The sequence below is a fragment of the Electrona antarctica genome (assembly GCF_951216825.1).
Source record: "Electrona antarctica genome assembly, chromosome: 10".
NCBI classification, from domain to species: domain Eukaryota; kingdom Metazoa; phylum Chordata; class Actinopteri; order Myctophiformes; family Myctophidae; genus Electrona; species Electrona antarctica.
This window is the reverse complement of record NC_136791.1, coordinates 46271540-46298331: the sequence shown is the minus strand read 5'-3', so window position 1 is coordinate 46298331 and position 26792 is coordinate 46271540. Positions and strand designations below refer to the sequence as shown.

Here is a 26792-nt window from a genome sequence, read left to right as displayed (position 1 = left end):
AGAGGGTCTTGTGTGCCACCCTCTCTTTTGAGTTTTCGAGCCTATAGACTAGAGTCTAGTCACTAGACTCTAGTCTATAGGCTCGTACTATAGATTATGGTATGACAACACTGCTCCCTGCTGGACTATGTGGGTGCGTGCATGCATGCATGCGTGCGTGCGTGTGCGTCTCATTATGACTATATTTGGGCTGAAACCTTGGCCAAATAATGATTACTTGATTGAGCTTTAAACTTTGAAGAATATAACCATAAACTTTTTGTTTTGTTTAATATGAGATAAAAATCACACCTGTGTGAAGTGAGAGGCGCTCTTATCATCGTACATCATAATACATACATTATCTTATTCCAGCCAATCAGAATTTCCTCACCTTTGTCTTCGATGTTTGTGTTACGCAATGTTTGTGTTTAAATTAAATTAAATTGTCCATTCATTGTCAATGTTTGTGTTTTAGGACAAAGTTTGTGTTTACACACACACACACACACACACACACACCAAAAACTGGACATAGGAGGGGCTATAGCCCCTCAAAAAAAGTAATGGGCGCTCTTATCATCATACATCACATTCCATGCTCAACCAATCAAATAATTTCCGTGGTACACACAGACACGCAAAATTGGGAAGAAAAAGAAAAGTATAAATGGGCCTCTGATATAGGCATCTCAACCTGTGGGGTCCCCACATGATTGGGGGTGGGGTCCCAGATGCTAATGAATTGATAACCTTTTTTAATACCTAAATGAAAAGACCATTACTGCATGCACAAGCAGTGACGTAGACTCCGTGGGGGGCGGCGGGGCTCGAGCCCCCATGAAGAATTAGACCTGAATATACATCATTACTCTATGGAATATATATATTCGCCTCGGTCTGTCCCGTTCAGGGCCGGATTCAGCCAGGCCCACTAGGGTGGGCAGACATTTTTGGCGTGTCAAATCCCCCCAAACCCCCGAAATGCATAGAAAACTATGCTATCATCATATCAGTTCATATAACTTCTCCTTCTTTGACCAACAGTATGCTAACCCAATTGCCCTTCCTGACACTACCCTTAATTTGCATTTACCCGGGCTTGGGACCGGCACAAATAGGACACTGACTGACACATTTATCTTTTTTTCATCTTTTTCTTTTTTTCTTTTTATCTCTCTATCTATCTCTACAACATGAGTCTTCCGTTTGTCCTGGCAAAAATGGTAACAAATTCATCCATGTCCAATGTATCATGTGCCAAGATGACCGCAAGTTCTTTTTTCTGTCGTGCAACATGGTGCGACGGTAGGGGGTTAGGACACATGCCAGCATGGAGAAGGAACTCTCACATGAAGCTGAAGACACACCAATTACAAGGGCTGTCACATACAACTTGTGCAACACAGGAAATGCTTTGTATGTCTTCATGTGTTTAGACACAGTGGCCAGGTCTGTTTCGGTTGGACAACATATCTTGGCCAACATTGGCTTTGCAACAATGAGTTCGCTTTTCAGAGTTGCATAGTCTTTTCCAGTTCCAGCAAGTGCATGCAAAGGCTGCAACAAGGTGGAGTCTAGAAATCTCTCAGAATAGGGTACAAGGCTTGATATGGCTGTCATTCGTTCTAAATTCTTCTTTGAGAATCTGTTTTCCATTTCTGAAATGGCCCCGTCGAGGATGCTGAGCAAGGATCTTTTGAGAGACTGAGAGGGGGTGATGGTGGGGACCGTGGGGTTATCAGTATCTGTATGACCCATGGCACAACACTTTCACCAAGGCGTTTGCTCAATATGCTTCTTCTTTTAGGTTGATGTGACACATCCTGATCCTCCACAGATAACTGAGAAAGATCAGTCCAGCAATCCTCTTTGCGGATGTCTTTCAAGGACTCCAGTGATTCAGTAACAACCAAACCAGCAGAAGACATGTATAAAAAGTATAAATACTGGTCAAACATTTGCCAATTTGTCAAATAATATATTTTTTGTGAAAATAGCACCTTGCAATACCTGGCACACTGCCAGTAGGCCAAAGGAAGTAACTCCCCATATTTTCATGTTTTGCAATATTATAATTTATATTTAATTAAAATATTATATACAGCCTATTAGGCCTACTACTTGGGAACGATGCTGCTACAGAGCTGAAGGTCTAAGGTCCCTTTTATGCCCATATATATATGGAGATCCCTGATGTCATCAGTATGCAATTTGCCCATATATGGGGGGAATATACTGTCGGTTGGTGCCATTTATGCACAATGCCATATATGGGCATATTGGTGATATGCGTTTTTTCCCCCATACATTTTCAAAAATAGAGAAAATAGACGATCTACAAGCTCAAGACGTGTTGCCTTGAGATTTGTACATGTTCAGCGCATTGGTTGTCATGCATGGCGAGTTCGAAAAAAGAAAAAGAAAAATGTTCAGCACATGACCATTTTAACACCCTAATCTTCATGTTCAGACTCTGTCTCTTCTTCATCACTCCGCTCATCCTTAATGTGACTGCCCGAAATGAACCTTTTGGCCGCGACCAGGAGATGGTAGGACCAGTACATGTTCAGAACCAGGAGCAGAACCAGCAGCCCGTTGAAGAAGCAGAAGCCAAAGAAAGGAGTGTACAGGGCCAGGGGAATAACCAACGTTATGTGAATGATCCAGAACGGGAAGATTACGAGGCGGGTGATGATGAAGGTAGACGCGAACATGACGAAGATGACGTCGCTGGTTTTGCTCCAGCCCGAGTAGACGCACATCTTGGCCGACTCCAGCATGTAGTCCGAGGCATCGTGCACCAGCATGATCAAAGTCCCTGGCCGGACGTAGTTCACCAGCCAGGAGAAGGTGATGAGGCAAATGGTGGTTATGTGGTGAACTTGCATTTCCTTGAAGTCTTTGCGTTTCACATCCCACGCCACAGTGACCACCAGTGACAGATAGAATCCCAGTTCAAGCATGTAATACCAGTATTGGGAAGGCAGCAGTGGGGATTTAGGGTAGCCATTCCACATGTTCACGAAATCGGGCGATGTGAGAAACCAAGGTTTGTCGAACATCACTGCGAGGCCAGCAAAGAAAGCGACAAAGTAAAATGTGAATCTCCAGCAGGCTTCACAGAACTTCTTGAGTTTGTTTGGTTGGCCCTGGTTCCTCCGCCTCCTGAACCATCTCTGGATCTGCCGTACCGACCAGCCCGTCAGTGTGCTGAGGCTCTCCAGTTCGCTCTGCGAGGGATGCTTATAGACACGGAAGGAGGACTCGAATGCTGGATTCGGCTTCACTCCGACACGTTGCTTGTCCGTCACCCCGAGTCGAGCACCGAGTGGACGGGCGATAGTCTTCTCGAATATCCATCTGGCGAGCAAGAACATCACCGCAATGGGGATGGTGATCCACAGGTCTCCTGACTTTGGGAAGATCTTATCATCGTGGTCCTTCATGTCAGCCCAGCCCATGCCTTCGGGAAACCACAGCCAGTCCTTCCACATCAACGCATTGAGACGAGACGCCATCCCCTGAGCGTGGCGGAGAGCATGTGTGTAGTAAACAGCGACACCCGCTACAGCTATCAGCAGAGCGTTGAACATGGTCCTCTCCCGGGCCTCAAGCATGTAGACCCCTGTGACTAGCTGATACTGGTAATACAACCAGGAGATTCCTTTCCGGCAGTCTCCTAACACCATGCCGTTAACTTCAATTGAAGGGACAAGAGAATGATACCATTGAGTTTTTTCTGAATTGTGTGAATTCAATGCTCATCATTTTATACTTCAGCCACATTGATGTCACACTGATGTCACATTGATGACATCAGACGCGACACTGTGATTGGACGGTCACTGTCCGATCACTGTTCTCTGGGCACTGACCAATCACAGTGCTTTGTGTCAGGACTGTCAAGGTGGCAAATTCTGCATCCCTACTGGGAAATGCACCAACTCTCTGGAGCGCACGTTGTAATCGCTTCTAAAAAAATCACACACGTGTGAAGTGAGGGGTGCCTCACCTCTTTAAAGAAACATCATACATGGTTGTTTAAAGTGTTCTAAACAAACATACAAAAAATCATAGACTTGGCTCAGTTGGCTGAGCAAAGACTGTTAACTGTGAGTGGAAGACCCAATTAAGCATTACACTTGTTTACAAGAGGGTCCACCATGTTCAATTCATCAAAACATTTAGAGACGTACAAATAGACACTTCTATATAGACAAAGAACAGAACAGGAATTCATCATAAAGGAGGTAAAAAGGCAAAAAAAACATATACAGTGAGGGAAAAAGGGGGGGTGGGGTGGTAGGGGGGATTCAGATTTTACGGGGGCCAGTTTCGAGGGCCTTGCGCCCTGCAAAAAACATCCTTCTTGTGCGTATCTGTCCCGGTGGAGCTCGAGAACCGACCAATGGTCTTCAGATTCAAGGTCCAGACTAGAGGGAGTGTGATGCCCACGGTGTGAAGTCATCGAATCGGCTAATTGTCCAGAACCGACGTGCGGCAATCCATCTCCATATATGGAGTTCCCTGGAGAATACACATAACGTATGTGTGAAACTTTTGATGTCAGTACTATGACGTCATATTGGCAGACCAATACAGAAATCTCCATATATGGGCATAATCTCCGCCTCCTAGCCTGTCGGTCGCTATGATATGAATGATCATGAAGCAGGATTTCTGGCTGGTTCATGAGCTCAAATGCATTCTCTTAACTCATTCCATGCCACATGACATCCCTTATTTGCACACTGGTAAATCAGTCTGTCTATTTGTGTGCTCTCATATGCTTGTTTTATGTAGTCCTCATGGAAAAATAATGACCACCAATAACATCAATGTGGCACCGGTGATAGGTCTAAGGCTTTGAACTTTGTACTTGCTTAATCATTTTTATTTGATGATTTTATTTAGCACAGTATAAAAACAGTACAAATGGGAAGATGCGTCGGAAAAAAATGAAAGTGCTAGGAGGAGGCAAGAAGCCAAAAGGGCTTATATACGAGGCCTCAACCTGCATGTACAACAAAACATTTAAATGATTTGAATGCAATTCATCATCATTTACAGATAACATGATTGCATAGTATAAAGAAAAGGTCTAGAACAAAAAACGTGATTATCTATATCATGATTATCGAAAATGGATTGACATAGATGGCATATTGAGAAGAACTTCAGCTGAAATGCCTGCACACCATTCACTATGGTGACCCACCTGGTGTGTCAGTAGGGGAGTGTGGATTTTACTCAAAGACAGCAAACAAATAACTTTTTCAAATAATACTATATTCTTTATGGCATGTTGATAGATGTCTTATAAAGTGTGTTATTGGTTTGATTGTGGATATGATGTCAACAAGGGTCATTTAAAATGTGTCCATCGGAGGGAGCTGTAACACTACTCAAAATAATGACCCCCAAAATAATCATATTTGAAGTTCACAACAGTGAGCTTGTAGATAGGCCTTTTTCAAAAAACGTTGATTTTTGAGGGGAGCTAGCCCCTCCTATATACAGCTTATGTCCTCACACGTCTCAATATTTGCCATTGACAATGAAAGGAGAAATTAGGTCAAATTTGTGCCAACACAAACATTAAATGCCATTGACAATAAATTAGGGGCTCCGCAGGGGAAGTGAGGAAACTGGTGTGGTGCATTTTCTCTTCACGATGGGTCTATTATTAGAATGGTAGGTGCCTGAAGACTACACTATGTGTAGTAGTCAAGCATATCAAGCATTCTTCAACATTCCTGATTGGACTGTATTCCCTTACTGGGAATTGTCCAATAAGCCTCTGCTTCCCACTGGACATTTGCTATGAGAACTAGTCAAAACGTCATTTTTCCCATGTGTGTCCCATTTGTCTATTCATAGAACTTCTCAGCAGCCTGCCTCGATCTCTGTTTATGTGACTGTCTAAATTCTCGAGTAGATTTCTGCCCCATTGTTGAGAGAATGTGAGAACGCATGCGGTCTGTTGTATCAGTTGAGACAGTTTGACTGCATAGCATAGGGCAGGCCATATGGTGCACTGCTTGTAGGGTGGGCTGAGTGGGGACACTATACAGAATTGCATTTATTTTTCCCACCCATCCAGTTCCCTCTATGAAATTAATGTAACCTCCTCTAAATTCCTTTGAACGGTTTCCTTCCAACCAATGAGCATTTTAAATGAGATCTAGATGCATTAGAATTTGTCATCATATAGCGCTTAACTGGAGAAACTGGAGAAAGTATTCCCTGGAAGTCCATTCACTTCCTGCCTGCCCGGTTTTGTAATGCCCGTTCTACCCGTTCTGTTGTACTGTACCTACCTGCTGTCTGTGTCCCTATTATGCCCATATATGGAGATCCCTTGCTGTCATTATGTGTAACGCTTTCAAAGCCAATATGAAATAGATAGCATGACAATAAATACAATATGTACCTTAACAACTTTGGGTACATATATGTATCAATATATTACACAATTGTAAATGAAAATAATAAAATAATCTGCAGAGTAAAATAAACACAACCTACCGCTTTCAAAGCCAATATGAAATAGGAAGTGCGGTAGGTTACGTCATTTCCTTAAAGGCAACCGCCTGCACTCTTAAAGTCACAGAACACTGGATCCCAATACAATATAATGCCTGGGCAAGTGGAAGCACTATTAACCATGTTACATATGCCCATATATGGCCATACATTCCCATACACCAATATGCCCATATATGGGTCGTATCAGCAGTTCTGGATAAAAGGATCTCCACATATGCATATTGGCACATGGCACATCAGTCGAATCGGTGCAAGTTGGGAACAATGCAAGTTGGGAATGAATGCCCCAACAATACCCCTTGTGCCCATTGTTAGAGTACCCATTGTACCCTCCGTCTATGTCTCTTTTATACCCAGGAGATCCCTGATATCATCAGTGTATATACTCCCGGATATGGGCATATCCGTTGGATCGGTGGTTCTGGACTATTGGATCTCATGCCTATATTATGCCCAAAAAACTGGGGATCCTCGGAAATGCTTTGTATTGGCCATGTCTCACATATTTGAATAGAAAAGAGAGGTCGCACACAATGCATCGCGAGCTTGTAGATCAGCTATTTTCAAATGGTCGAAATGTATAGGGTTGAAGTGGTTACAGTAATGTATGTTTTTCTAATCAAAATGTAAATCTCCAAAGTAACTATAGTAACTAAAGTTTTCAAATAATTATAGTGGAGTAAAAGTACAAATGTTGGCTCTGAGATGTAGTGGAGTAGATGTAAATGTATTGGAAATTGGAATACAGTCAAGTAAAGTACAAATACCTCAACATTGTACTTTACATTATTTGAGTAAATGTACTTAGTTACTTTCCACCACTGGGTTAACGGCAACGTCAACAAAGAGAGAAGTATATGACCAAGCTGTCTGATGACGACAAAGATTACGAAAGAAAGGAGAGAGAAGTATGACTAAGACACAGAAGTGGTCAATGTTATCCTCAACTTCAAATTGACATCTGTTGTCCAGATCTTATCTCACACCAGGGCTGCAGGGCTGAATCATTCAGGCCGCGGTAGTCATACACCCGTGACCCATATCCCTATACCCACACGCGTGTACGTTTGGATTACAACAGAGCCACTATGGCATAGACTCTATGGCATAGAGTATAGACAGAGTTGCGACATTGAGGGGGCAGAAAACGTAACTCTAGGATGAGTTTCGGGTGGCGAAATTGTAGTTATTTTAATCCGGGGACCCCCTAAAATTATTTGGCGACCCAAATAATCTGCAGGTTGAGAACCCCTGTTCTAGGGCAACCCCCTATCCTCAACGCTGTCCACTCAACTCCCTCACGTCGGTGGTAATGTGCGTGCCGAGTTTGAAGTCGGTCGGTCAGAGGTTTCTCGAGATATGTGAACTACGGACGTACAGATTCTGTGCTTTTAGATAAGATATTTAGGTAAGATAGTGCCGTTATAATCACACAGTGAGCTACCATTTATGTCAAACCTAGGCTACAGTAGGCCTATGTTTAAGTATGCTGATAATATTGCCAAAGATTTGACAACCAAAAAACGTCTTATTACAATCTAGTAAAGTTTAATTCATTCCCATTGTCTCATGGCAGGCAGAATATAATAATATCTCAACATCAGCAGTACTTAAAGGACCACTTCACCACTTTTCAACCCATCTTCATATAATTGGTTCTCACTAATAATCATGATAAAATGGCACCATTGTTTTCTGCTCCTTATAGGAGGACTGTGGGCAGTTCAGAAACCCGTCCACCAGTGACATCATCGTTAGGCAGATTTCTTTAAACAATATTTTTTTTACAAAAATGTTTAGATTTTTATTATTGTGAGAACGATGGCTTCCATTTTCGCATTGCAACTTTTCAGGACTAGCAAGCCTGCAGTTTTTAATAGCTTGGATTCCCCATCGATGATGTCACTGGTGGACGGGTTTCTGAACTGCCCACAGTCCTCCTATGAGACACAGACCGAGTAGGAAAAAAATGCGCCATTTTTTCATGATTATTAGTGAGGACCTTATTATATGAAGATAGGTTGAAAAGTGGTGAAGTGGTCCTTTAACAATGTATACTGTATGCTATTGCGCAAACAAAATATATCACCTCCAGTAGTAATTGTGCTTTACCTGGAATAGGTACCATTCCCATGGCTAAACTACAATTTACAAATTAGGCATTTAGCAGATGCCCTTAATCCAGAGCGACAGTAAGCAAGGTAAACACAAGGTAATGCATCAAATGTTTGCATATAGAGATTACAGACAGTGTAGTGCCTCAGTATACTAGCGTCTGGTGTAGCTCAAAGTCAAATGAGTCTCTGACTGGTCAGCATCCTGGATGTACGATTGATACAATATAAATAATGTGTTGTAATAAAGTGCTCTGGAAAAAAAAATCAAAAACAAAACATTATGAAGTTGTATCTTTAACATACTGTAGCAACAGTTAGGATAATGTTTAGCAAGAGCCTTCAATAAAACAGTTGGCTGGCCACAATTTTAGCACTGACTGCACAAACTACAAACTGAATCGCTTGCGGCTTAATGATATCCTAGACTCCTTTTTACTGTAGGGATTTGGCATTATAGGTGGCTGTTCAACAGTTTATCCTGAATATACCATACATTAACATTTAATTTGAATGATTCATTGATTCATCTCATGTTGTACCATGAGTTGTTTGCTTCCAACATTTTTATGTTGTGTTAATTTAAATATTTGCGTACTGTATGTCCTCCTCAGACAAAAACGTCTTGTGTCTTGTGTAAATTCATACTTGAAAGAGAGACAAGATTGTGAAACATACACGTTAAAGTATATGTGGAACATTTGTGTTCCAAATAATTTGTGTGGACTATAAAACATCAAGCATGTAATCTTTCCAAAAGTGGAGAGACATACAAGTATTTCAGAAGGCTAACATGACTAGTCCGTCCTTTTGGTAGTAGAACCTTCTTTCAGTATTCTAGTCATTTTGACTGTCTGCCTTATTGTTTCTCATCCAATCTCAGTCTGACAAGAGGAACAGCAAGCTAACCAACCCCTCAGGCCCAGTGCCTTATTCAAATTAATGTTAATAGTGACAAGGTCAAAGGACAGGTGGACAGGGGACAGACGGACAAACAGGAAGTCAGGCAGAAATATAGATAGACAGATGGTTATTCAACCAGACAGGCAGGATTAGCATATGTGCTATATCAGAAGGCTCTAATATCCTCAGCTGTCCTCATCAGCTGATGAGAATGTGCTGTTCGGTATGTGTTCCTGCTTCCACATTTATGTTGGTCTGCTTGTAGCTATATACAGTATGCATGTGTATGTTTGATTTACTTAAAACCCCTCACTCTGGCTTTGAGGCTACAAAGACTATATTGCAAGCCTTCTCAGCTTCCCCCCCTACTGAAGCAGGAAGCATCAAAATGTGGCCTTTCGACCTTTGCTCAATGCATTGACAGGACCAAACCTGCTCGTGCTCAACAGCACCCGCAAGCATATAGTGCAGTGTGTTTGTCTGTGTTCATAATAGCCATAGCTCCTACAGCTCCACTAGGGCAAAAGGTTAGCCACAACCGTATAGACGAATAGCCTACATGTAACGTTATCCACATGGATAGCAGCACGTGCATATTTGATTAGAGGCTTTGCCCATACTCGCGTGACTGATAGCGTTACCTATCACCACAATTCACCTGTGTGTTTGAAAACGCAGTTCTGTCTTTTTGCAAAGTCAGACTGCCCGACTAAACGGCTAGGTCGTCTGCCCTGGTTCGGCTGCTGGTTCCGCTGATTTTGCTGAATCGCCGTTTGTCTTTCTGGCAGACTCCTCCTCCGTTCTGACTGAGCCCCGGGCCGCCATTTTGTATCTGAGGAGGACAGCCAGCTTCACCACTCCTAGGGCTGTAGCACTCACTACCGCTACTCTTCAGAAAACCACCCTCTTGAACCCCAAGTGTGTAGCAGGTCATCTGGAGGAAGTTCTCCTCCACTGCAGCAGCCATTTTGTTCCTCTCGGCGGCCATGTTTTCAGAGTTCTGCTGGTTGGCCAAGCGGTGATGAGGGAAGGGGCCGAGGGGCATGAAGTGAGAAGAGCCAATTACACACTGGTTGAAGTCTGGGGGTGGGGTTGACGGGGATGCAGGGGGTGGCAGTGGTGGTGGGGGGTTGGCATCGCCGGGGGAAACGCCCCTCCTCTCTTTGACCCACTGTCTGTAACACATAAATACAAGATTCAGAGATTCAGTTAATATTATTATATGAGTTTACAATTTACAATTTAGGCATTTAGCAGACGCTCTTAATCCAGAGCGACTTACATTAAGCAATAACAAAAACAAAAAGCGTGGCATACATCAAAAGTAGTTATCATGAACATGCGTAAGCTAAGAACGTAACAGTGTAGTATCTATGTAAACTATACATATACTATATTATATATTATACATGTGTACTATAAAGTGATATGACTACATACAAATGCAATTCTAGTGCTGTCTACATAACATGCTATAAGTCTGTTTAAAATACTATCTATTCTAAGTCTACATAACGTGCTATATTTAAAATACTATCTAAGTCTACATAAAGTGCTATCTAAGGGGCTAGTGCTACGGGCCATGGTGGAGTCTGAAGAGGTGGGTTTTCATTCTGTTTAATTGCAGGAAGTAAAAACTGAATGAGTGGATCGAAGTTTTAAATAGTTCCAGATCCTTATTCATACAGCGAGGTATTTGTATACTTTCCATTTTTAGGTATCACCTCCAGGAACTTCCTCACCTATAGGGTGTACCAAAATCTCCTGGAGGGGGCGTCAACATATGTGTCACGTGGTAGCGGCCGCCATACTTGCTGGCTTGTCTGGTTTGTTTACATTGAGCGACTATCCGTGTGCTTGTATACGTTCTTTTTTTAAACTGACCTCACAATGGTGCAGACTTGCTCAGTAAATAAGTGCCACAGCAGGTCACGTCGAGGAAATGAGCCAGAAAACGAAATTAGATGTTCAGCTTTCCAGCATGGAGACAGCATCAAGGAACCCAGATTGACGAGTTTACAAAAAGACGTAGAATGGCTTGGATCGGCGCACGGGCGCAGAGACATAATGTTCAACAAAGTATCTAAGCACAGCCGTGTTTGTTCACAACATTTTCCTTGTCCTTGTAATGTATTTGGGCCCGACGTTCTTTCTATCCACCCTGGTGTTGGTTCACTATGTTGTCGCCAAGAACGAGCTTAATATTTACAAATACATACCACCGTCACTCTATTCTGAGTGATGTGGGCTAGAATTTAATGCCCACGAGAGGGCCGTCCCAAGCTTTTCAGACGCCGCCCCCCTCTTGGTGACGTACACGTTCTCACACACTATACAAACATACCCTCACCCCCTTCCTTCACACCAGGGACAAATTAGCCATTGGACCAGTGGGTCCGTGGCCCAGGGGCCCTTGGTTCTCAGGGGCCCTTCAGGGAAATTGCACCGTGTGGTACTGGGTTTGAGGCCCTGAAAAGGGCTCCTGGGGCCCTTCATTGGCCATTGATTTTGTTAAATTTAGATCAAAAAGATGATAAAAACACGGAAAAACACAGAAATGTCACGCACACGCGCACTATGGGGGCCCTGCAAAAATGCCCGGCCCATGGGCCCTTGTGGGAGTTAATCCGTCCCTGCTTCACACAAATGCATAGAGATGCAATCACAAACGCTCAATCTCGCTCCCCCCATACCGACCTGCAACAGTGTCGCCATGCTAAGTGTTGGAGTTCCACCACACTGAGTGCCAAGGAGACAGCCGACACGGCCAGCATGAACACGATGAAGACGTTCTTCTCCGTGGGTCTGGAGATGTAGCAGTTGACTGGATGAGGACAGGGCCAGGCCTGGTATGGAGCAGAGCGCAGGGGTGTTTGTTTGGAGAGAAGGAAAGCAACGAGGGAAAGTGATAAGAAAAGGGAGGCTATGGCATTTCCTGTTTTGTGTATTTCTTTCTTTCTTTTCTTTTTTTTGTACAAATGATTTGGCCCTTTGTAACTCTGTTAAAGGAGTGCTATTTTCTATCAATTACACACGTTTGTTTTATTTTATAAACATTTTTCACATTCCTGAGCCAATACTTTGATGACCTGTGGAGTAAGAGTCTCCATTGAGTCTCCTACCGGAGAGACCGATCAAATTATTTTCTCAGAAATGCGACATCAGTGCCCATACCCGAGGCGGGGTTGGCGAAAGGGCCTTTCTGTGTGGAGTTTGCATGTTCTCCCCGTGTCCCCTAGGCCCCTAGGGTATAGGTACCCTCACAAAAAACATGCAGTAATCCTGGTCTCTAAACTGCCTCCCTCTGGCCAGCCGGGGCGCCTGATGGAGGGGAAAGGAACTGGTTGGAATAACGTGTTCCTTCCACGCGCTACGTCCAACCAGGGAAACTCCCCCCTGTCAGGTGTAAAGGAGCAACTTGGACACTCATGCATGAAGGAAGCATGAGTTCAAGTCCGTTTCTCTCCCCAGGTTGGCGGAGGGTGTGTAGAGCCCAGGATCACATTAGATAATTGACACATGGGTGAAAAATGGGTTACAAAATCGTGGGATATATAAAAAAAAAAAAGAAGAAATGCGACAAAAACAAAAAAATCTCCATGAATTTAAGGCTTCATGGGGTTAACTGATAGATAATAAGATGTTTTTGGGGGTGAACGAATGGCATGAATGGAGAAGGGGTCTGTGGATATATTATGTTTAAAAACGCCACCCTGTGGTTTTACCCTGCAGACGTAGAGTGGATGGAGGAAGATTCCATACATGTAGTACTGTAGACACAGGAACACCACCTGCAGGATGTGACAACACAGTCGCTTTTACCATCGCCCCGATTCACAGTCAAATATTTTCAATTTCATATTCCGCGTCACAATGTATGCGTCTCTGTGCCTCAGCGTGGTGTCATTCAACTAGCTTATAGTGTCAAAAGTTCTCAAAACATGAGCATCACACAAGGCATGAGCAAGCCATAGAGAAACACATGGATGTACTATGTAGTGTACACCAGCCATAGAGAAACACATGGATGTACTATGTAGTGTACACCAGCCATAGAGAAACACATGGATGTACTATGTAGTGTAGTGTACACCAGGGGTCTTCAACGTTTTTCAGGCCAAAGACTCCTTAGTTGAGAGAGAGAGATGAAGAAGGGACTACATTTAATTGTGCTGCAGATTCAACTTGAAGGTTTCATAGATCGCTTCATTGACTATCATCAGTGTTGTGTAAATGTTTTTTGTTCGTTTCAGACATTTCACCACTTAAACTTTCAATACTTGATTTTCCCCCACCCCCCACCACACACACACCCACACACAGTCACACACCAAACATCGCAAAGAGCAGATCAAGTTATTAGTTAAGTTATCGAGTTTGTGGATCTGCTACTTTTGGCTAAATGTATATCCTCAGAGCTCAGAATAGGGATACTAGGGTAGGGTTCAAGTAGTTCATGTAAAAAAACTCCCCATAACCACTGCGGTACCCAGTAAAACACAGTAAAACGCAGTAGAATGCAGTAAAACGCAGTAAAACACAGTAAAACGCAGTAAAACGCAGTAAAACGCAGAGTGCTCATTCAATTTCACCTCCATGATGCTCCGTATCAGTATGCTCAGGATGTAGGTTTGCAACAGCGCCCCCCTCAGGTGAACTCGACCCACCGCCGGAGCGTCTCCCTTCTCCCCACCCTTCTTCCTGTCTTTCCCTCTCCCGCCCCCGCCGGGGTCCTCCTCTCTCCCTCCTCCTCCCTCCTCTCCTCCTTCCTCTCTGCTCCTCCTCTTCTCGTCGCGCCGCACGTTGTGCATGGCGTGGCCCATGTAGATCAGACTGGGCGTGGACACGAAGACGATCTGGAGCACCTGGGAACGGAAATAAATCACGCCCGTGTGAAGGCAGGGGCGCTCTTCTCGTCATACGTCATCTCGATCTGGCCAATCGCAATTTGCGTCCTCACTTTTCCATCTTCACTTTTCTGCTCTCATACTTTTAGCTTCAATACTTTGCTCAGCCAATCAAATCATCGCTATAATGGGGTGATCAGCCAATCACAAGCTGAAGTTTGTGTTCACACAAACCCGGAAAGCTGGGCATATGGGCTAGCGCGGCAGCGCCCCCTAAAAAATGCAATACAAATACACTGCATGCTATTAATTATTTCTAAATTCTATTCCTATAACAATAAGACCTAGGCCACTTCTTGTGAAATTGCTGCCATCTGAAGAATCTAAAGGTGTAATCTTTTCAGACCACAACCCCCCAAAATAATCCTATTTGAACTGGTGACCCCCCTCCCTGAATTATAGCAGTTGGGGTATTACATTTAGACTCGGTTCTACAGATAAACACTGTGAAAATAGCCTCATCATAACGCCTTGCATTGCGCAGCATTGTGAGCTTGTAGATCAGCTATTTCCACAAATGTATAATAATACATATTTGTACTAGTACAATCTCCAGTCTTACCCAGTATCGTATATGTGCTATAGGGAATGCTTTGTCATAGCAGACGTTTTCACAGCCAGGCTGTTCAGTGTCACAGGTGAAGTCTTCCTGCTCGTCTCCCCAGGAAGACTCAGCAGCCGTCCCAAGAACCAGGATACGGAAGATGAACAGAATGGTCAGCCACACCTGGTAGAGAAAAGTACAGTATATAACCATGCTACAGTTGCTACACGTCAAATGATTATTATGATAACTCTGTTTCTCTCCCTTCTCTTTCTGGGTGTGTGTGTGTGTGTGTGTGTGTGTGTGTGTGTGAGTGTGTGAGTGTGTGAGTGTGTGAGTGTGTGAGTGTGTGAGTGTGTGAGTGTGTGAGTGAGTGAGTGAGTGAGTGAGTGAGTGAGTGAGTGAGTGAGTGCGTGAGTGAGTGAGTGCGTGCGTGTTACCTTGCCAACAGAGGTTGAATGCTCCTGTACTTCCTCCAGGAAGTTTCCCAGCAGGCTCCAGTCTGCCATGGCCAATCAAAGCGCAGGTCCGGTTTCTAAATACACTCTCTGGTTATAACGGCGACCAATCACACTCGCAGGATCAACCTGGAGAAGACAGGGGCAGTATTTGTGGTCCTGGTCCTCTGTACAGTGCAGTGTTGTTTTCGTCGACTAAAACTAAGACGAAAAATGTTCGTCGACTACCCTTTTTCACTGACGAAAACTAAATGGAAACTACATGAAAACTAAGACTAAATATACTGACAATTTCGTCAACAAATAAAAACTAGACTAAAATGTTAGGAAGCGACTAGTGGACTAGAGATCCAGTATAAGTCATTTTACACTTGGTTGCATGCTGAAAATAGCCGATCTACAAGTTCACAATGCGTCGCAGCATGGTGGTAAACCCGGCCCATATTTGCATACCTGATTGGTGCCCCAGCCCCACAACTTATTATTATTATTTTTTGTTTTACTGGTTTCGTCTGGTTTCCATGAGGCTACTGTTCTATTTTTGACTTGGTCCGTTTATTAGCCTCTATGGATGTTCTCTGTTATTTCTTATTGGATTTCAATTTTTATTTGGTTTTTGACACTGATAGACCGATAGCCCTCTCGGACTGCGAGACCGAGAGGTCAGTGAGAGGAGAGATGCGTGAGATGGGAGTCAGATTGGAACTCAAGTCCTATAACTGGATGAGCCACAACCCACCCTTAGCCTTTAACCAAATCAACAACATTAAAGGACTATTCAAACTTTAGCTTATATGGTAACCACCGAAAACTACAACATGACGTCACGTCGAGGTGATAAGCGGCTCACCGCTCACCCAAACACATCTCTCTGTTTTTACTAAAACTACAACATGACGTCACGGCGCGGTGATAAGCGCCTCACCGCTCACCCAAACACATCTCTCTGTTTTTACTAACCACCATTAGTGGTCACCTTATCACCTAAAACTGGAGTATAAATAGGCCTTAAAGGGGAATTTCTCCCTAAACCTTTTTTTTACAAAAGTAAGTTGATAATATTATGTATATTGACCAATTTTTTTTATTAAAAAATAAATAAAGATATAGGGGAGCTGGGGCTGGAGCTGGAGCTGGGGCTGCTGCTGGGGGGGTCTAACATCAGCTCACGTAGACCAAGAAGAGTACAGTGTCAACAATGCATGGAGTGTTGCTGTCACATCATCTAGAACAGATGTGAACAAAAAACACCTGCGCGATTGAATAGGAGTTCTAGCGTTAGACCCCTCCAGCCCCAGCTTCATCACCAGCTGCAGCTTCAGCTCCCCTATATCTTTATTTTTATTTTATTTGTCAATATACATAATTATCAACTTACTTTTGTAAAAAAAGGTTTAGGGAGAAATTCCCCTTTAATATAACCCTGCCATCCAGAATGCGTAACTATACGCTGAAGTATAACATAGGGCTTATAAGGGGTTAAACTGACCTGTCTGGACAGGGATGGGTGGTGGTCATTGAGGATGTGTGTGTGTGTGTGTGTGTGTGTGGGGGGGGGGGGGTCTTTCTTTTATTAACTTGAACCTCTGACCCTCCCCCCGACCCCATTAATAATTCTGTCTGTGCCAAAGTCCTAGTTTAGCTCGCGACTTGGTTCCCACACTCTGTTGGTCTGTCTCTGGGGAAGGAAATCTAGACATGCAGTGTAAACACTGCCAATGTCACACACACGCACGCACAAGCACGCACATGTGGGCGCACACACTTATACACACACGTGCATATATATTATTGTATATTATTTACAGTATGTGCAGTATGGAAACTTGCATGTATGATGTGTATTATGCTGGGTACAGTGCTACTACAAAATCCTGAGTGTAAATTTAACTCTTGACACCCCGGAGAACACAGCGTTGTTTGGTTACAAAACACATTTAGAATTCTACACTCATGATTTTGGAAAAACTGGGAGAAAAGACAAGGGCAGTATTATGCGTGTCTTAAGTACCAGGTCTTATGACTTAACTTAAGACCTGGAGGCGTGGTCAATGCTGTTTGGCCACTCAGAATAGCCAAATGACATTGATCACGCCTCCAGGTCTTAAGTTAAGTCATAAGACCTGGTACTTAAGACACGCATAATACTGCCCTCTCTAGGAAAACTCCTTAGACCGAGACTAAGAAACTCGTTTTAATTTTATTTTAACGTGCTCATAAGGTTCTCTGTGCTCAAAGTGAAATTTGTAAAAAGGTTTCGGTCATATAGGCCCTTCGTCCTATAAAGTTTTCCTGTATGTTTTTGAGACCACCGCACCTGCAGTCAGCCCTGAACAAAGGGCAAAGAAAGTTTACCCTGTATGCTCTCTGAGTTAAATTAACAGTTTTACCGTGTTGTGGTATTTGGAATGTGGTGAGGCACAGTCCATCAATGTATTGTACAGCAATTGAGAGGGTTTTCAGCAATTTAGTTAATGACCTGGATGCTGTAATATGTCAAATGAACCCATTTTGGGGCGGGAACCCCTTTTGGTGTTTAAAGCATTATGTAATGCTTTAGCTATTGAAAAATAGCAGATCTACAAGCTCATAGCGCGCCACCGAGTGGCGCGCTACGAGCTTGTAGGTCTGCTATTTTTGAAAAATCGTGAAAATGCGGCACAAATCTTTGAATATATATTCTTTCAGAAGACCTTTTTTTATTATTATTTCGACGTCAGGTCTAAATGGATTAAGGAATTGCAAGATTCAGAAATCCTGAACACCGGTGTGTTTTTATATTGTTTAACTGTTTTTGTTTCCCTATTGCTTCATGGGCAGAGCCTTTTAATGAGATTAATGACATTATATGCCAACTTTAAACAAGTTTCAAGCGTTTTGACTGTAGGACTGTGTGTTTTTAAAATGGTTTTGTTATATTATAATTATAAAGTTACAAATTGTTTGAATCTATTCGCACTGTTCTAAAACTGATCTTCTGATCGCGGTGCTGATTCTGGCAGAATTGAAGCAATAAGTCATTTCTTATCGCTGCTCTTTTTTAGAACAGAAAACAACATTTTACATTGTTACGGTTACCGACTCCAACTCCACCCCATGTGCGTGCGTGCGTGCGTGCATGTGCGCGAGTATGTTTATGTGTTTCACAAGTGCTTCCAGCACCATTAATAACAATATTACTTCCTTCTTTAGACTTTCGCCTGACCTGTGTGTGTGTGTGTATGTGTGTGTATGTGTGTGTGTGTGTGTGTGTGTGTGTGTGTGTGTGCGAGAGTGTGTGCGCGCGCGTGTGTGTGTGTGTGTGTGTGTGTGTGCTGTGCACGTGTGTGTGCGTGCCGTGCACGTGTGGGTGTATCTGTGCCCTCGGTATTGTTCTGTTTCCTGACTGGATAACGGGAGAGAAACACACAAGCACAGTGTTTAGACTTGTCTGGGCTTCACAGACGTCCTTCACAAGAATTGAATTGAATAAAAAATTGCGAAACATTTATTAAGGTTCAATGTAGGGCTGCCTCAGGCACTGCTACACGTGCCTGCCTGGTGGTTCAGTCCTCAGACCATTATTATCGCATTTAGGCCTGACCTCGAAATTAAAAAGAATTATTCTAAATCCTCCAGTTTTCTGAAATAAATATTTTCACGATTTAAAAAAAATTGCAGACCTACAAGCTCGCGCGCGCTATGAGCTTGTAGATCTGCTATTTTTCAATAGCTAAATTATAACATCATTTTTAAAACACCAAAAGGGGTTCCCGCCCAAAATGGGATAATTATTACTGCTAGTGAGCTCCAGGTCCCCGGTTTGAATCTGACCCCTGTGTCTTGTCTCCCATCCGTCTCTCCTATCTCTCTGCCGTTGCTTTCCTGTCTCTCTCATTGGCCTGTCTGAAATAAATCTTAAACATTAAGCATGTCAAGTTGATATACCGGTACTAGATTTATAGATTTGAGCTTTTACTTGTATTGTTTATTTTAGCCTAAAAGTGGTGCAGAAAAGTCTTTCACGCCACCCACCCATATTGATATACAGAATGCCATATTGATCGTCTTTCCCGCGGCCTCGAGGTGGTTGTGGAAGGCTTAGCAAAATGTGAAGCCTCTAGTATGTTTTTGTCATGAAAACATGCATAACATTACTGATGTCTTGTCTACATCTTGAATACGTAAGCATTGGTTTTTTATGCTGTGTATTGTCAATCAGTCCATCTGACCACGCACGCACGCACGCACGCACGCACGCACGCACATCTCACACTCAAAGTTGCATTACCTGATATGGATTGTAGAGGCAGATGATCGCAAATCTTGAACTTGAGGTCAATTGGAGAGAGAAACCGCTGACTGCTGTCGAGGTGCCCTTGAGCAAAGCACTTCAGTCCAGTGGGTGAAGGAGAGCAGAAGAATGTTGCACAGCAGTGTTTTCTGGACACAACAGTAACGGTTGTTTTCCTCCGTTAGCTTCTCCTCCGAAAATACCAAACAAAAGTTTTAACCAAGATGTGTTCTTTGAGTGTTCTTCCACACACACACACACTCTGTGTGTGTGTGTGTGTGTGTGTGTGTGTGCGTGTGCGTGTGTGTGTGCGCGTGTGTGTGTGAGATGTCTTCTAGATGTGAAACCGATGCCCTCTAGTCTTCAGCAGCGAGACCCACTGGACGGTTGAATCCTTCCAGACGTAGACGTGTGTTCAGTATTCTCAGAGCAAAATCCAAGATTTAGCTGAAGTCGCTGAACTTGAGACTGCGTCGGACTGACAAAAACAACGGGTAAGTTGGACAATCTTGTCCAAGAAGCAGACAGGTCACAGGTGGGCAGAGAGACAGTCAGTCAGTCAGTCAGTCAGAGAGAATAGACTGTAAATCTGGATCAGATGGGAAGAGAGAGACAGTCAACCAGGCAAGGACAGACAGTCAACTGGTAAACATGTACAGTAGATCACCATCAGTCATAGTCAGTCACCCAAAGTTTGTCAGAGACAGTCTGTTAAGTCAACTAGAAAGTGCAGGCAGACGAACGGAGATCAGATGGATGGAGCTCTGCTTTGTCCAGAGCTCTGATATGAGTGTGTGGTTGGTTGGTGTGTGCCAGCCTCCCAGTCCCCTTGTCGTCATTATTGTCCCCTCTCTCTCTCTCTCTCTCTCTCTCTCTCTCTCTCTCTCTCCCCCTTCTCTCTCTTTTTCCATCTTACCCTTTCTCACATTCGTCCCCCCCCTCTCTCTCTCTCTCTCTCTCTCGCTCTCAATCTCTCTCTCCTTTCTCTCTTTCTTTCCATCTTACTCTTTCTTGACTCCAACATCTACAGAGGAAGCGAGATTGTTGCCTTGCTGACTCCTATTCTCTGTGTGTGTGTGTGTGTGTGTGTGTGTGTGTGTGTGTGTGTGTGTGTGTGTGTGTGTGTGTGTGTGTGTGTGTGTGTGTGTGTGTGTGTGTGTGTGTGTGTGTGTGTGTGTGTGTGTGTGTGTGTGTGTGTGTGTGTGTGTGTGTGTGTGTGTGTGTGTCGTGGTATCTAGCATCTAAAGGAAGTCAGATATTGTATTAGGACACAATGGAAACAGCTCCTAGTCCAGCATTCCACTCTGTCTACCCATTCTTCTCCATTGAAGTTATATATTGCTTGCCTCGTCACCGTAAGTCACTCGCTGCACCTTTTCTATCACTCAGGGTGTAACAACAACAAGATGCCATGCCTCGGTCCACCACTCCATGGACAAATCACCAAGTGCTGAGGTGGAAAGTAATGGATACTGTGCCCAGGGGTGGGCAACTTTGACGATGGCGAGGGCCAATATATTTCCACACTCACTCCAGAGGGGCCACAGTGCATATTACTGTCGTAGCAAAAATAGCCGATCTACAAGCTCAAAACGCGTCGCGATGCGACGCGTTTTGAGCTTGTAGATCAGCTATTTTTGCTATATTTGAATAGAAAACCTGAATTTTGTTTTTTTGCTATTTTTGAATTGCATTGGACACAAAAAGACTAACATTTTAGTAGTCATTAAGTACTAGTCATTTAATTATAGATTGTAACAACTGATATCAATACTATATCAGTATTCTGATAATAACATGCGGGCCGCATTAAGTGAAGGTGGGGGCCGCATGTGGCCGCCAGTTGCCCACCCCTGCTGTAGGCCTACTTCAGTGGTGCTCAAACCCTTTCATGGTAAGGACTTATAGGAGCCCAAAAAGTGACACATCACAAAAGCTTTCAAAGTGGTATGCCGCTTTTCAAAGTGGTATGCCGCTTTTCAAAGTGGTATGTCGCTTTTCAAAGAGGTATGCCGCTTTTCAAAGTGGTATATGCCGCTTTCAAAGTGGTATGCCGCTTTCAAAGTGGTATATGCCTCTTTTCAAAGTGGTATGCCGCTTTCAAAGTGGTATGCCCCTTTTCAAAGTGGTATGCCGCTTTCAAAGTGGTATATGCCACTTTTCAAAGTGGTATGCCGCTTTCAAAGTGGTATATGCCACTTTTCAAAGTGGTATGCTGCTTTCAAAGTGGTATATGCCACTTTTCAAAGTGGTATGCCGCTTTCAAAGTGGTATGCCCCTTTTCAAAGTGGTATGCCGCTTTCAAAGTGGTATATGCCACTTTTCAAAGTGGTATGCCGCTTTTCAAAGTGGTATGCCGCTTTTCATAGAGGTATGCAACTTTCAAAGTGGTATGCCGCTTTTCAAAGAGGTATGCAACTTTCAAAGTGGTATATGCCACTTTTCATAGTGGTATGCCGCTTTTCAAAGTGGTATGCCGCTTTTCAAAGTGGTATGCCGCTTTCAAAGTGGTATATACCACTTTTTGTAGAGTAGCATGCCAAAGACCACTTTTTGTAGAGTAGCATGCCAAAGACCACTTTTGGAGCTCGCCCTCCCTCCAAAAGAGTCTAGCAACAGAATATATTGTTGAGCTCTTGTCTCCCTGTGAGCCTCCCTGCAGCCTGAGGTCCTCTCCTAAAGGTCCCAAGATCACGGCAAGCAACTCAAAGGGTGATCGATTGAGCTTTCGTTGTAAAGCCCCTAGACTCTGGAATGCCCTACACACCTGAGGCTATTATAGACAAGCTGATTCTGTGTCGTCTTGAAATGCACTTCTAAAAACACACTGTCTGTTCAAGAAAGCCTTCCTGTAAATCACTGTATAGATGCTGCATTATCTCTTGAATTTCTCTCGTTTAACATTCTACAAATGCTTCACACTTGTGACACCCTGCAGGCATGTGTTGGGGATAAACAAAAAGTTGCAGGGCACACCTGATAATGATTTGTCATTAACTTTACAATTTAATGTGCTACTCGGGGGGGCTTTCACGTAGGGCCAAACCCCCAAAGTTTTCCTTTTCTTCTTCTTCTTATTATAGATTTTAAGTAAAGTTTTGTAAAGTGTCAGTGTGAGAGATTGAGAGACGGAGGGAGGGTGCCAGGCCAGGGTGAAGAGTGAAAGAGTGTGAGCAGACTTCTAATTCCTGTCAGCGTGCCCTCTCTCATCCTCCCTCACACCCCGTACCAGAATGAGTGTTTGTGTGTGTGTGTGTGTGTGTGTGTGTGTGTGTGTGTGTGTGTGTGTGTGTGTGTGTGTGTGTGTGTGTGTGTGTGTGTGTGTGTGTGTGTGTGTGTGTGTGTGTGTGTGTGTGTGTGTGTGTGTGTGTGTGTGTTTGTGTTTGTGAGTGTGTGAGTCTGTCTTCTGCATGTCTATGCATGTGTCACACCTCTGTTATCGTCATGCATTAAACTCATGAGAAGGACGATAACATACCTTTCCTTAAATGAACACACACACACACACACACACACACACACACACACACACACACACACACACACACACACACACACACACACACACACACTGCTGGAAAGCAAGCACTATTTATAGGATGTGCTCCTTTGGTGTTACAGCACACACCAGGAGGGTGGGATTATCTGACCTCAGCACTTCTTCTGACATAAGCTTTTCAATCACACCAACACAGCTGAGAGCGAGGAAGACAATGAGGAAGAGGAAAGGCGGGTAGGACGAGAGAGAGAGAGAGAGAGAGAGAGAGAGAGAGACACAGAGAGAGAGAGATGAACAGGGAAAGGGTGGAGAAAATTAGAGAAGTGAGCGGATGGAGGAATTGGAGACAGAGGAAAGGGAGAATAAGAATGTATAGGAGAGGAAGAAACTGAAAGACGTGGTGGAGAAATGCTGGACAGAGAGAGAAGGGAGTAAGGCAGGGTTCCCCAATTAATTTTCCTCAAGGGCCATATTTTGACTAGGGAACCAGGCTGGGGGCAGAGTCCGCACGCGCGAAAAATTGGGTTTTTTATTTTTTCATTAATTAATTAAGGACCACCAGTGGTCCTTGAGGGGGTGCCCAGTTTGACATGCATAGGCTACTGACCCCCATTTAATGCCATTTATATCTGGGACACCCACCCAAAACACTGGAGATGCTGTGTATGGATCTTGTTTCCCGGGGGGCGGGTTCAAACATTTTCTCTTTGACGCAATTGGTCAGAGCTACTGTCAGTCAAAGGTCTCAAGCATTGAACGTCACTGTACCAAAGCCCGCCCATATTGCATACCGTGTCCCGATTGGCCACACCAGTTCTCTGGTGTAGGAAATGGGCGTACAATTGAGCCTCTCCAGACCGTAATCCGCCGGCAGGCAATTTTTTTTTGCCAACGGCTGATTCGGTCTGGCTTATTAGCCAGGCTAAACACAATCATCCCCTTATGGTGTACGGTATAATAACCAGGCCGGCCAATGCCATTCGTTCTCCTCTCCTACACAGGAAACATTCTTTGGTTTGCTTTCCTGACATAAAGATATCGAGGGACGAGAATGGCAGCATACAGTACATACACACTATACAGTACACACATCTATCTATAGAAAAATCACACCCGTGTGAACTGAGTGGTGTAAGGTCTTATATAGCCTGATCAGCTGTGGTCTGACGTAATGTCTGACGTAATGAAATCACACCCGGGTGAACTGGGTGACCGTAGCAACCATGCTCATTTTTTCTGCACAGACAGACAGACAGACAGACAGACTATAACAAAGCCAGTTGTAGGAGTGGTTTACACCACTCAACAAAAAGCAATGACCGCAACACTATGGGCAGACAGCTGGATCATCCTTCCCTCCACTCTCATCTCCAACATTCCCTTTGGATTTTGGGACTATGATGACTTTGACCAACAAGTCGTTAATATGTATCAAAGGGGATACAGAAATGACATATTGAACCATGCAAATGTAACGCCCGGGATTCGAACTCGGGCCTCCCATGTGAAAGTCCAAACATCTTAACCACTAGACCAAAGGGATATCCCTCTGGACCGGGGGAGATATTAGACTTTTTTGAGGCCATCAGGCAGAGGCTCTGAGCCACTCTGCTACACTCACCTCCCTTTTGACCTCCTCCCACGGGGAAACCCGATCCGGGTCACGGCACCAATGTAGCGCCCGGGATTCGAACTCGGGCCTCCCGCGTGAAAGTCCAACATCTTAACCACTAGATCAAAGGGGAGTTTGAATCCCGGGTGTTACACAAACACTAAAGCAAAATATTTGGGAAGGAGACGTCCGTGTTTTCCAATTCTGGACAGATATACTTTACTACAGTAGTACAGTACACTGCTGGCTCGTGACATTAGCCGATTTTGACCTGAGATCAGATTCTAAAAATGTCTGTTTGAAAACGATAGTTTTCTGAAAAAGCTATGTTTCTATGTCAGTCGTTCTTCGATTTTTCAAAAATAGCAGACCAAAAATAGCAGATCTACAAGCTCGTAGCGCGCCACTCGGTGGCGCGCTACGAGCTTGTAGATCTGCTATTTTTCAATAGCTAAAGCATAACATAATGGTACTAACACCAAAAGGGGTTCCCGCCCCAAAATGGGTTAAGGACATCAGTGGTGTCAAGTAACTATACAGTACATTGACCTCAAGTACTGTAACTTTTATAGGTACTTTTATTATTCGGCATCTCAGAGGGAAATATTGTATACCTTTACTTTGTACTTTGGTACTTTAAGTGTATTTTGATGTCAACACTATTGATTTTACTTACGTAGCTGGGTTACATTTTTAATACAGGATTTCCACGTATATATGCATTACGGTATTGATAGTTTTTCTTAAGTAAAACCTACTTCTTCCATCACTGTTTGTGGACAGAAATCCGCAACTCTACTTTTGATTGATTGATTGAAATATTTATTAACAGTTTGCAGAATTACAGTACATTTCAAGCACAAACTCAATACAAAGACTGTTAACTGTGAGTGGACGACCCAATTAAGCATTACACTTGTTTACAAGAGGGTCCACCTTGTTCAATTCATCAAAACATTTAGAGTACAAATAGACACTTCTATATATAGTTAAAGAACAGAACAGGAATTCATCATAAAGGAGGTAAAAAGGGAAAATAAACATATACAGTGAGGGAAAAAAGGGGGGGGGGGGGGGGGATTCATGTGGTGTAGCCTATAGATTAGAGTTATTTACCCCTGTTCCCATACATTCTGACACGCTAGTAGTTGTCATTTTTGACCATGCACCATAGGGACAAGCATATGTGAACATTGTGGAATGTGTGTGTGTATAGCGTTTTGTATTTCTTGTGACAGACATTTTTTGTCATGCTGATTGACAGTTTGAGGTCCGGTCGCTATATAATGAGTGATCACGTCATAGTGATCAGACCCTTATGAAGGCCGCTGGGCCGAAACACATTGGTCACCTACGTTTTTAATCTTTGCCAAGCCATAGACCAATTAAGGCTTTTGAACTTCACTGAACGGAGTGCCTTGGATTCTTTTTAAGTTCACCGCCGGATTCTCTCCCTCTAGATGCCATACTAGAAAGAACTTAAAAGCCTTGACCTACAATTGTTTGGTTTTGGTTGCTTTGGTTTGTTTCTGAGTTCCTTTTTGCTCTTGCACATAGCTACATTTTCACACACTAGCCTGGGTAAACCCACTCCCCCTGCTGGACAACATTTCATTCTGCCAGAAATCTGGCGAGGGGGGAGGGGTTTACCCAGGCTAGATATGCACCACACTACTGATATCACTGACTATTCACATCACATCACCTTGGCTTGTATATTATGTAGACTGCAGAGACTGCAGAGTTTATTTTAGTTGAAATTCTATAACTTCAGTTACTCCTGTGTGTCCACTGTTCTCTGCCTCTTTTGTCATGATTAAGCAAAGTGACAGCAGGCACCCAGACCAATGGTTTGGGAGTGGTCAGAGAATGGCCTTTCCTATAATCCCTACTGGTTTCCCATTCGTCAACACTGTTGGGTTCTTTGACCCTATAGTCTCCAACTGGTAAG

At 43.6% G+C, this 26792-nt stretch overlaps 3 protein-coding genes across 8 annotated transcripts in view; 1 reads left to right on the top strand and 2 right to left on the bottom strand.

Moving 5' to 3' along the window:
• LOC306931554 (follistatin-related protein 1-like) overlaps positions 1 to 26792 on the top strand; it is a 101094-nt gene that overhangs the window by 61108 nt on the left and 13194 nt on the right. The gene's annotated exons all lie outside the window — the stretch shown is intronic.
• On the bottom strand, positions 2436 to 3500 carry LOC306930859 (ceramide synthase 2-like; the record flags this gene model as incomplete). The annotated part of the gene is made up of 1 exon (XM_079511955.1): positions 2436 to 3500. The coding sequence occupies one exon, from the start codon at positions 3498 to 3500 to the stop codon at positions 2436 to 2438; it is 1065 nt and encodes a 354-aa protein (XP_079368081.1).
• On the bottom strand, positions 8633 to 19948 carry LOC306931552 (gap junction alpha-5 protein-like). The gene is made up of 7 exons (XM_079512963.1): positions 19728 to 19948; positions 15440 to 15586; positions 15018 to 15182; positions 14141 to 14413; positions 13274 to 13339; positions 12246 to 12394; positions 8633 to 10723 (listed from the first exon to the last, which is right to left on the bottom strand). Exons 2-7 carry the CDS (start codon positions 15506 to 15508, stop codon positions 10258 to 10260), a joined length of 1188 nt encoding a protein of 395 aa, XP_079369089.1. The 5' UTR covers positions 15509 to 15586; positions 19728 to 19948; the 3' UTR covers positions 8633 to 10257.

Bases quoted from the DNA above. Each gene is read 5' to 3' on its own strand.
- LOC306931552 (XM_079512963.1), bottom strand. From the start codon at position 15,508: ATGGCAGACTGGAGCCTGCTGGGAAACTTCCTGGAGGAAGTACAGGAG. The intron at 15,183-15,439 runs GTAACACGCACG...TTTCTCTACCAG, and splicing joins ATTCAACCTCTGTTGGCAAG to GTGTGGCTGACCATTCTGTT. The intron at 10,724-12,245 runs GTCGGTATGGGG...TATGTGTTACAG, and splicing joins GCATGGCGACACTGTTGCAG to ACAGTGGGTCAAAGAGAGGA.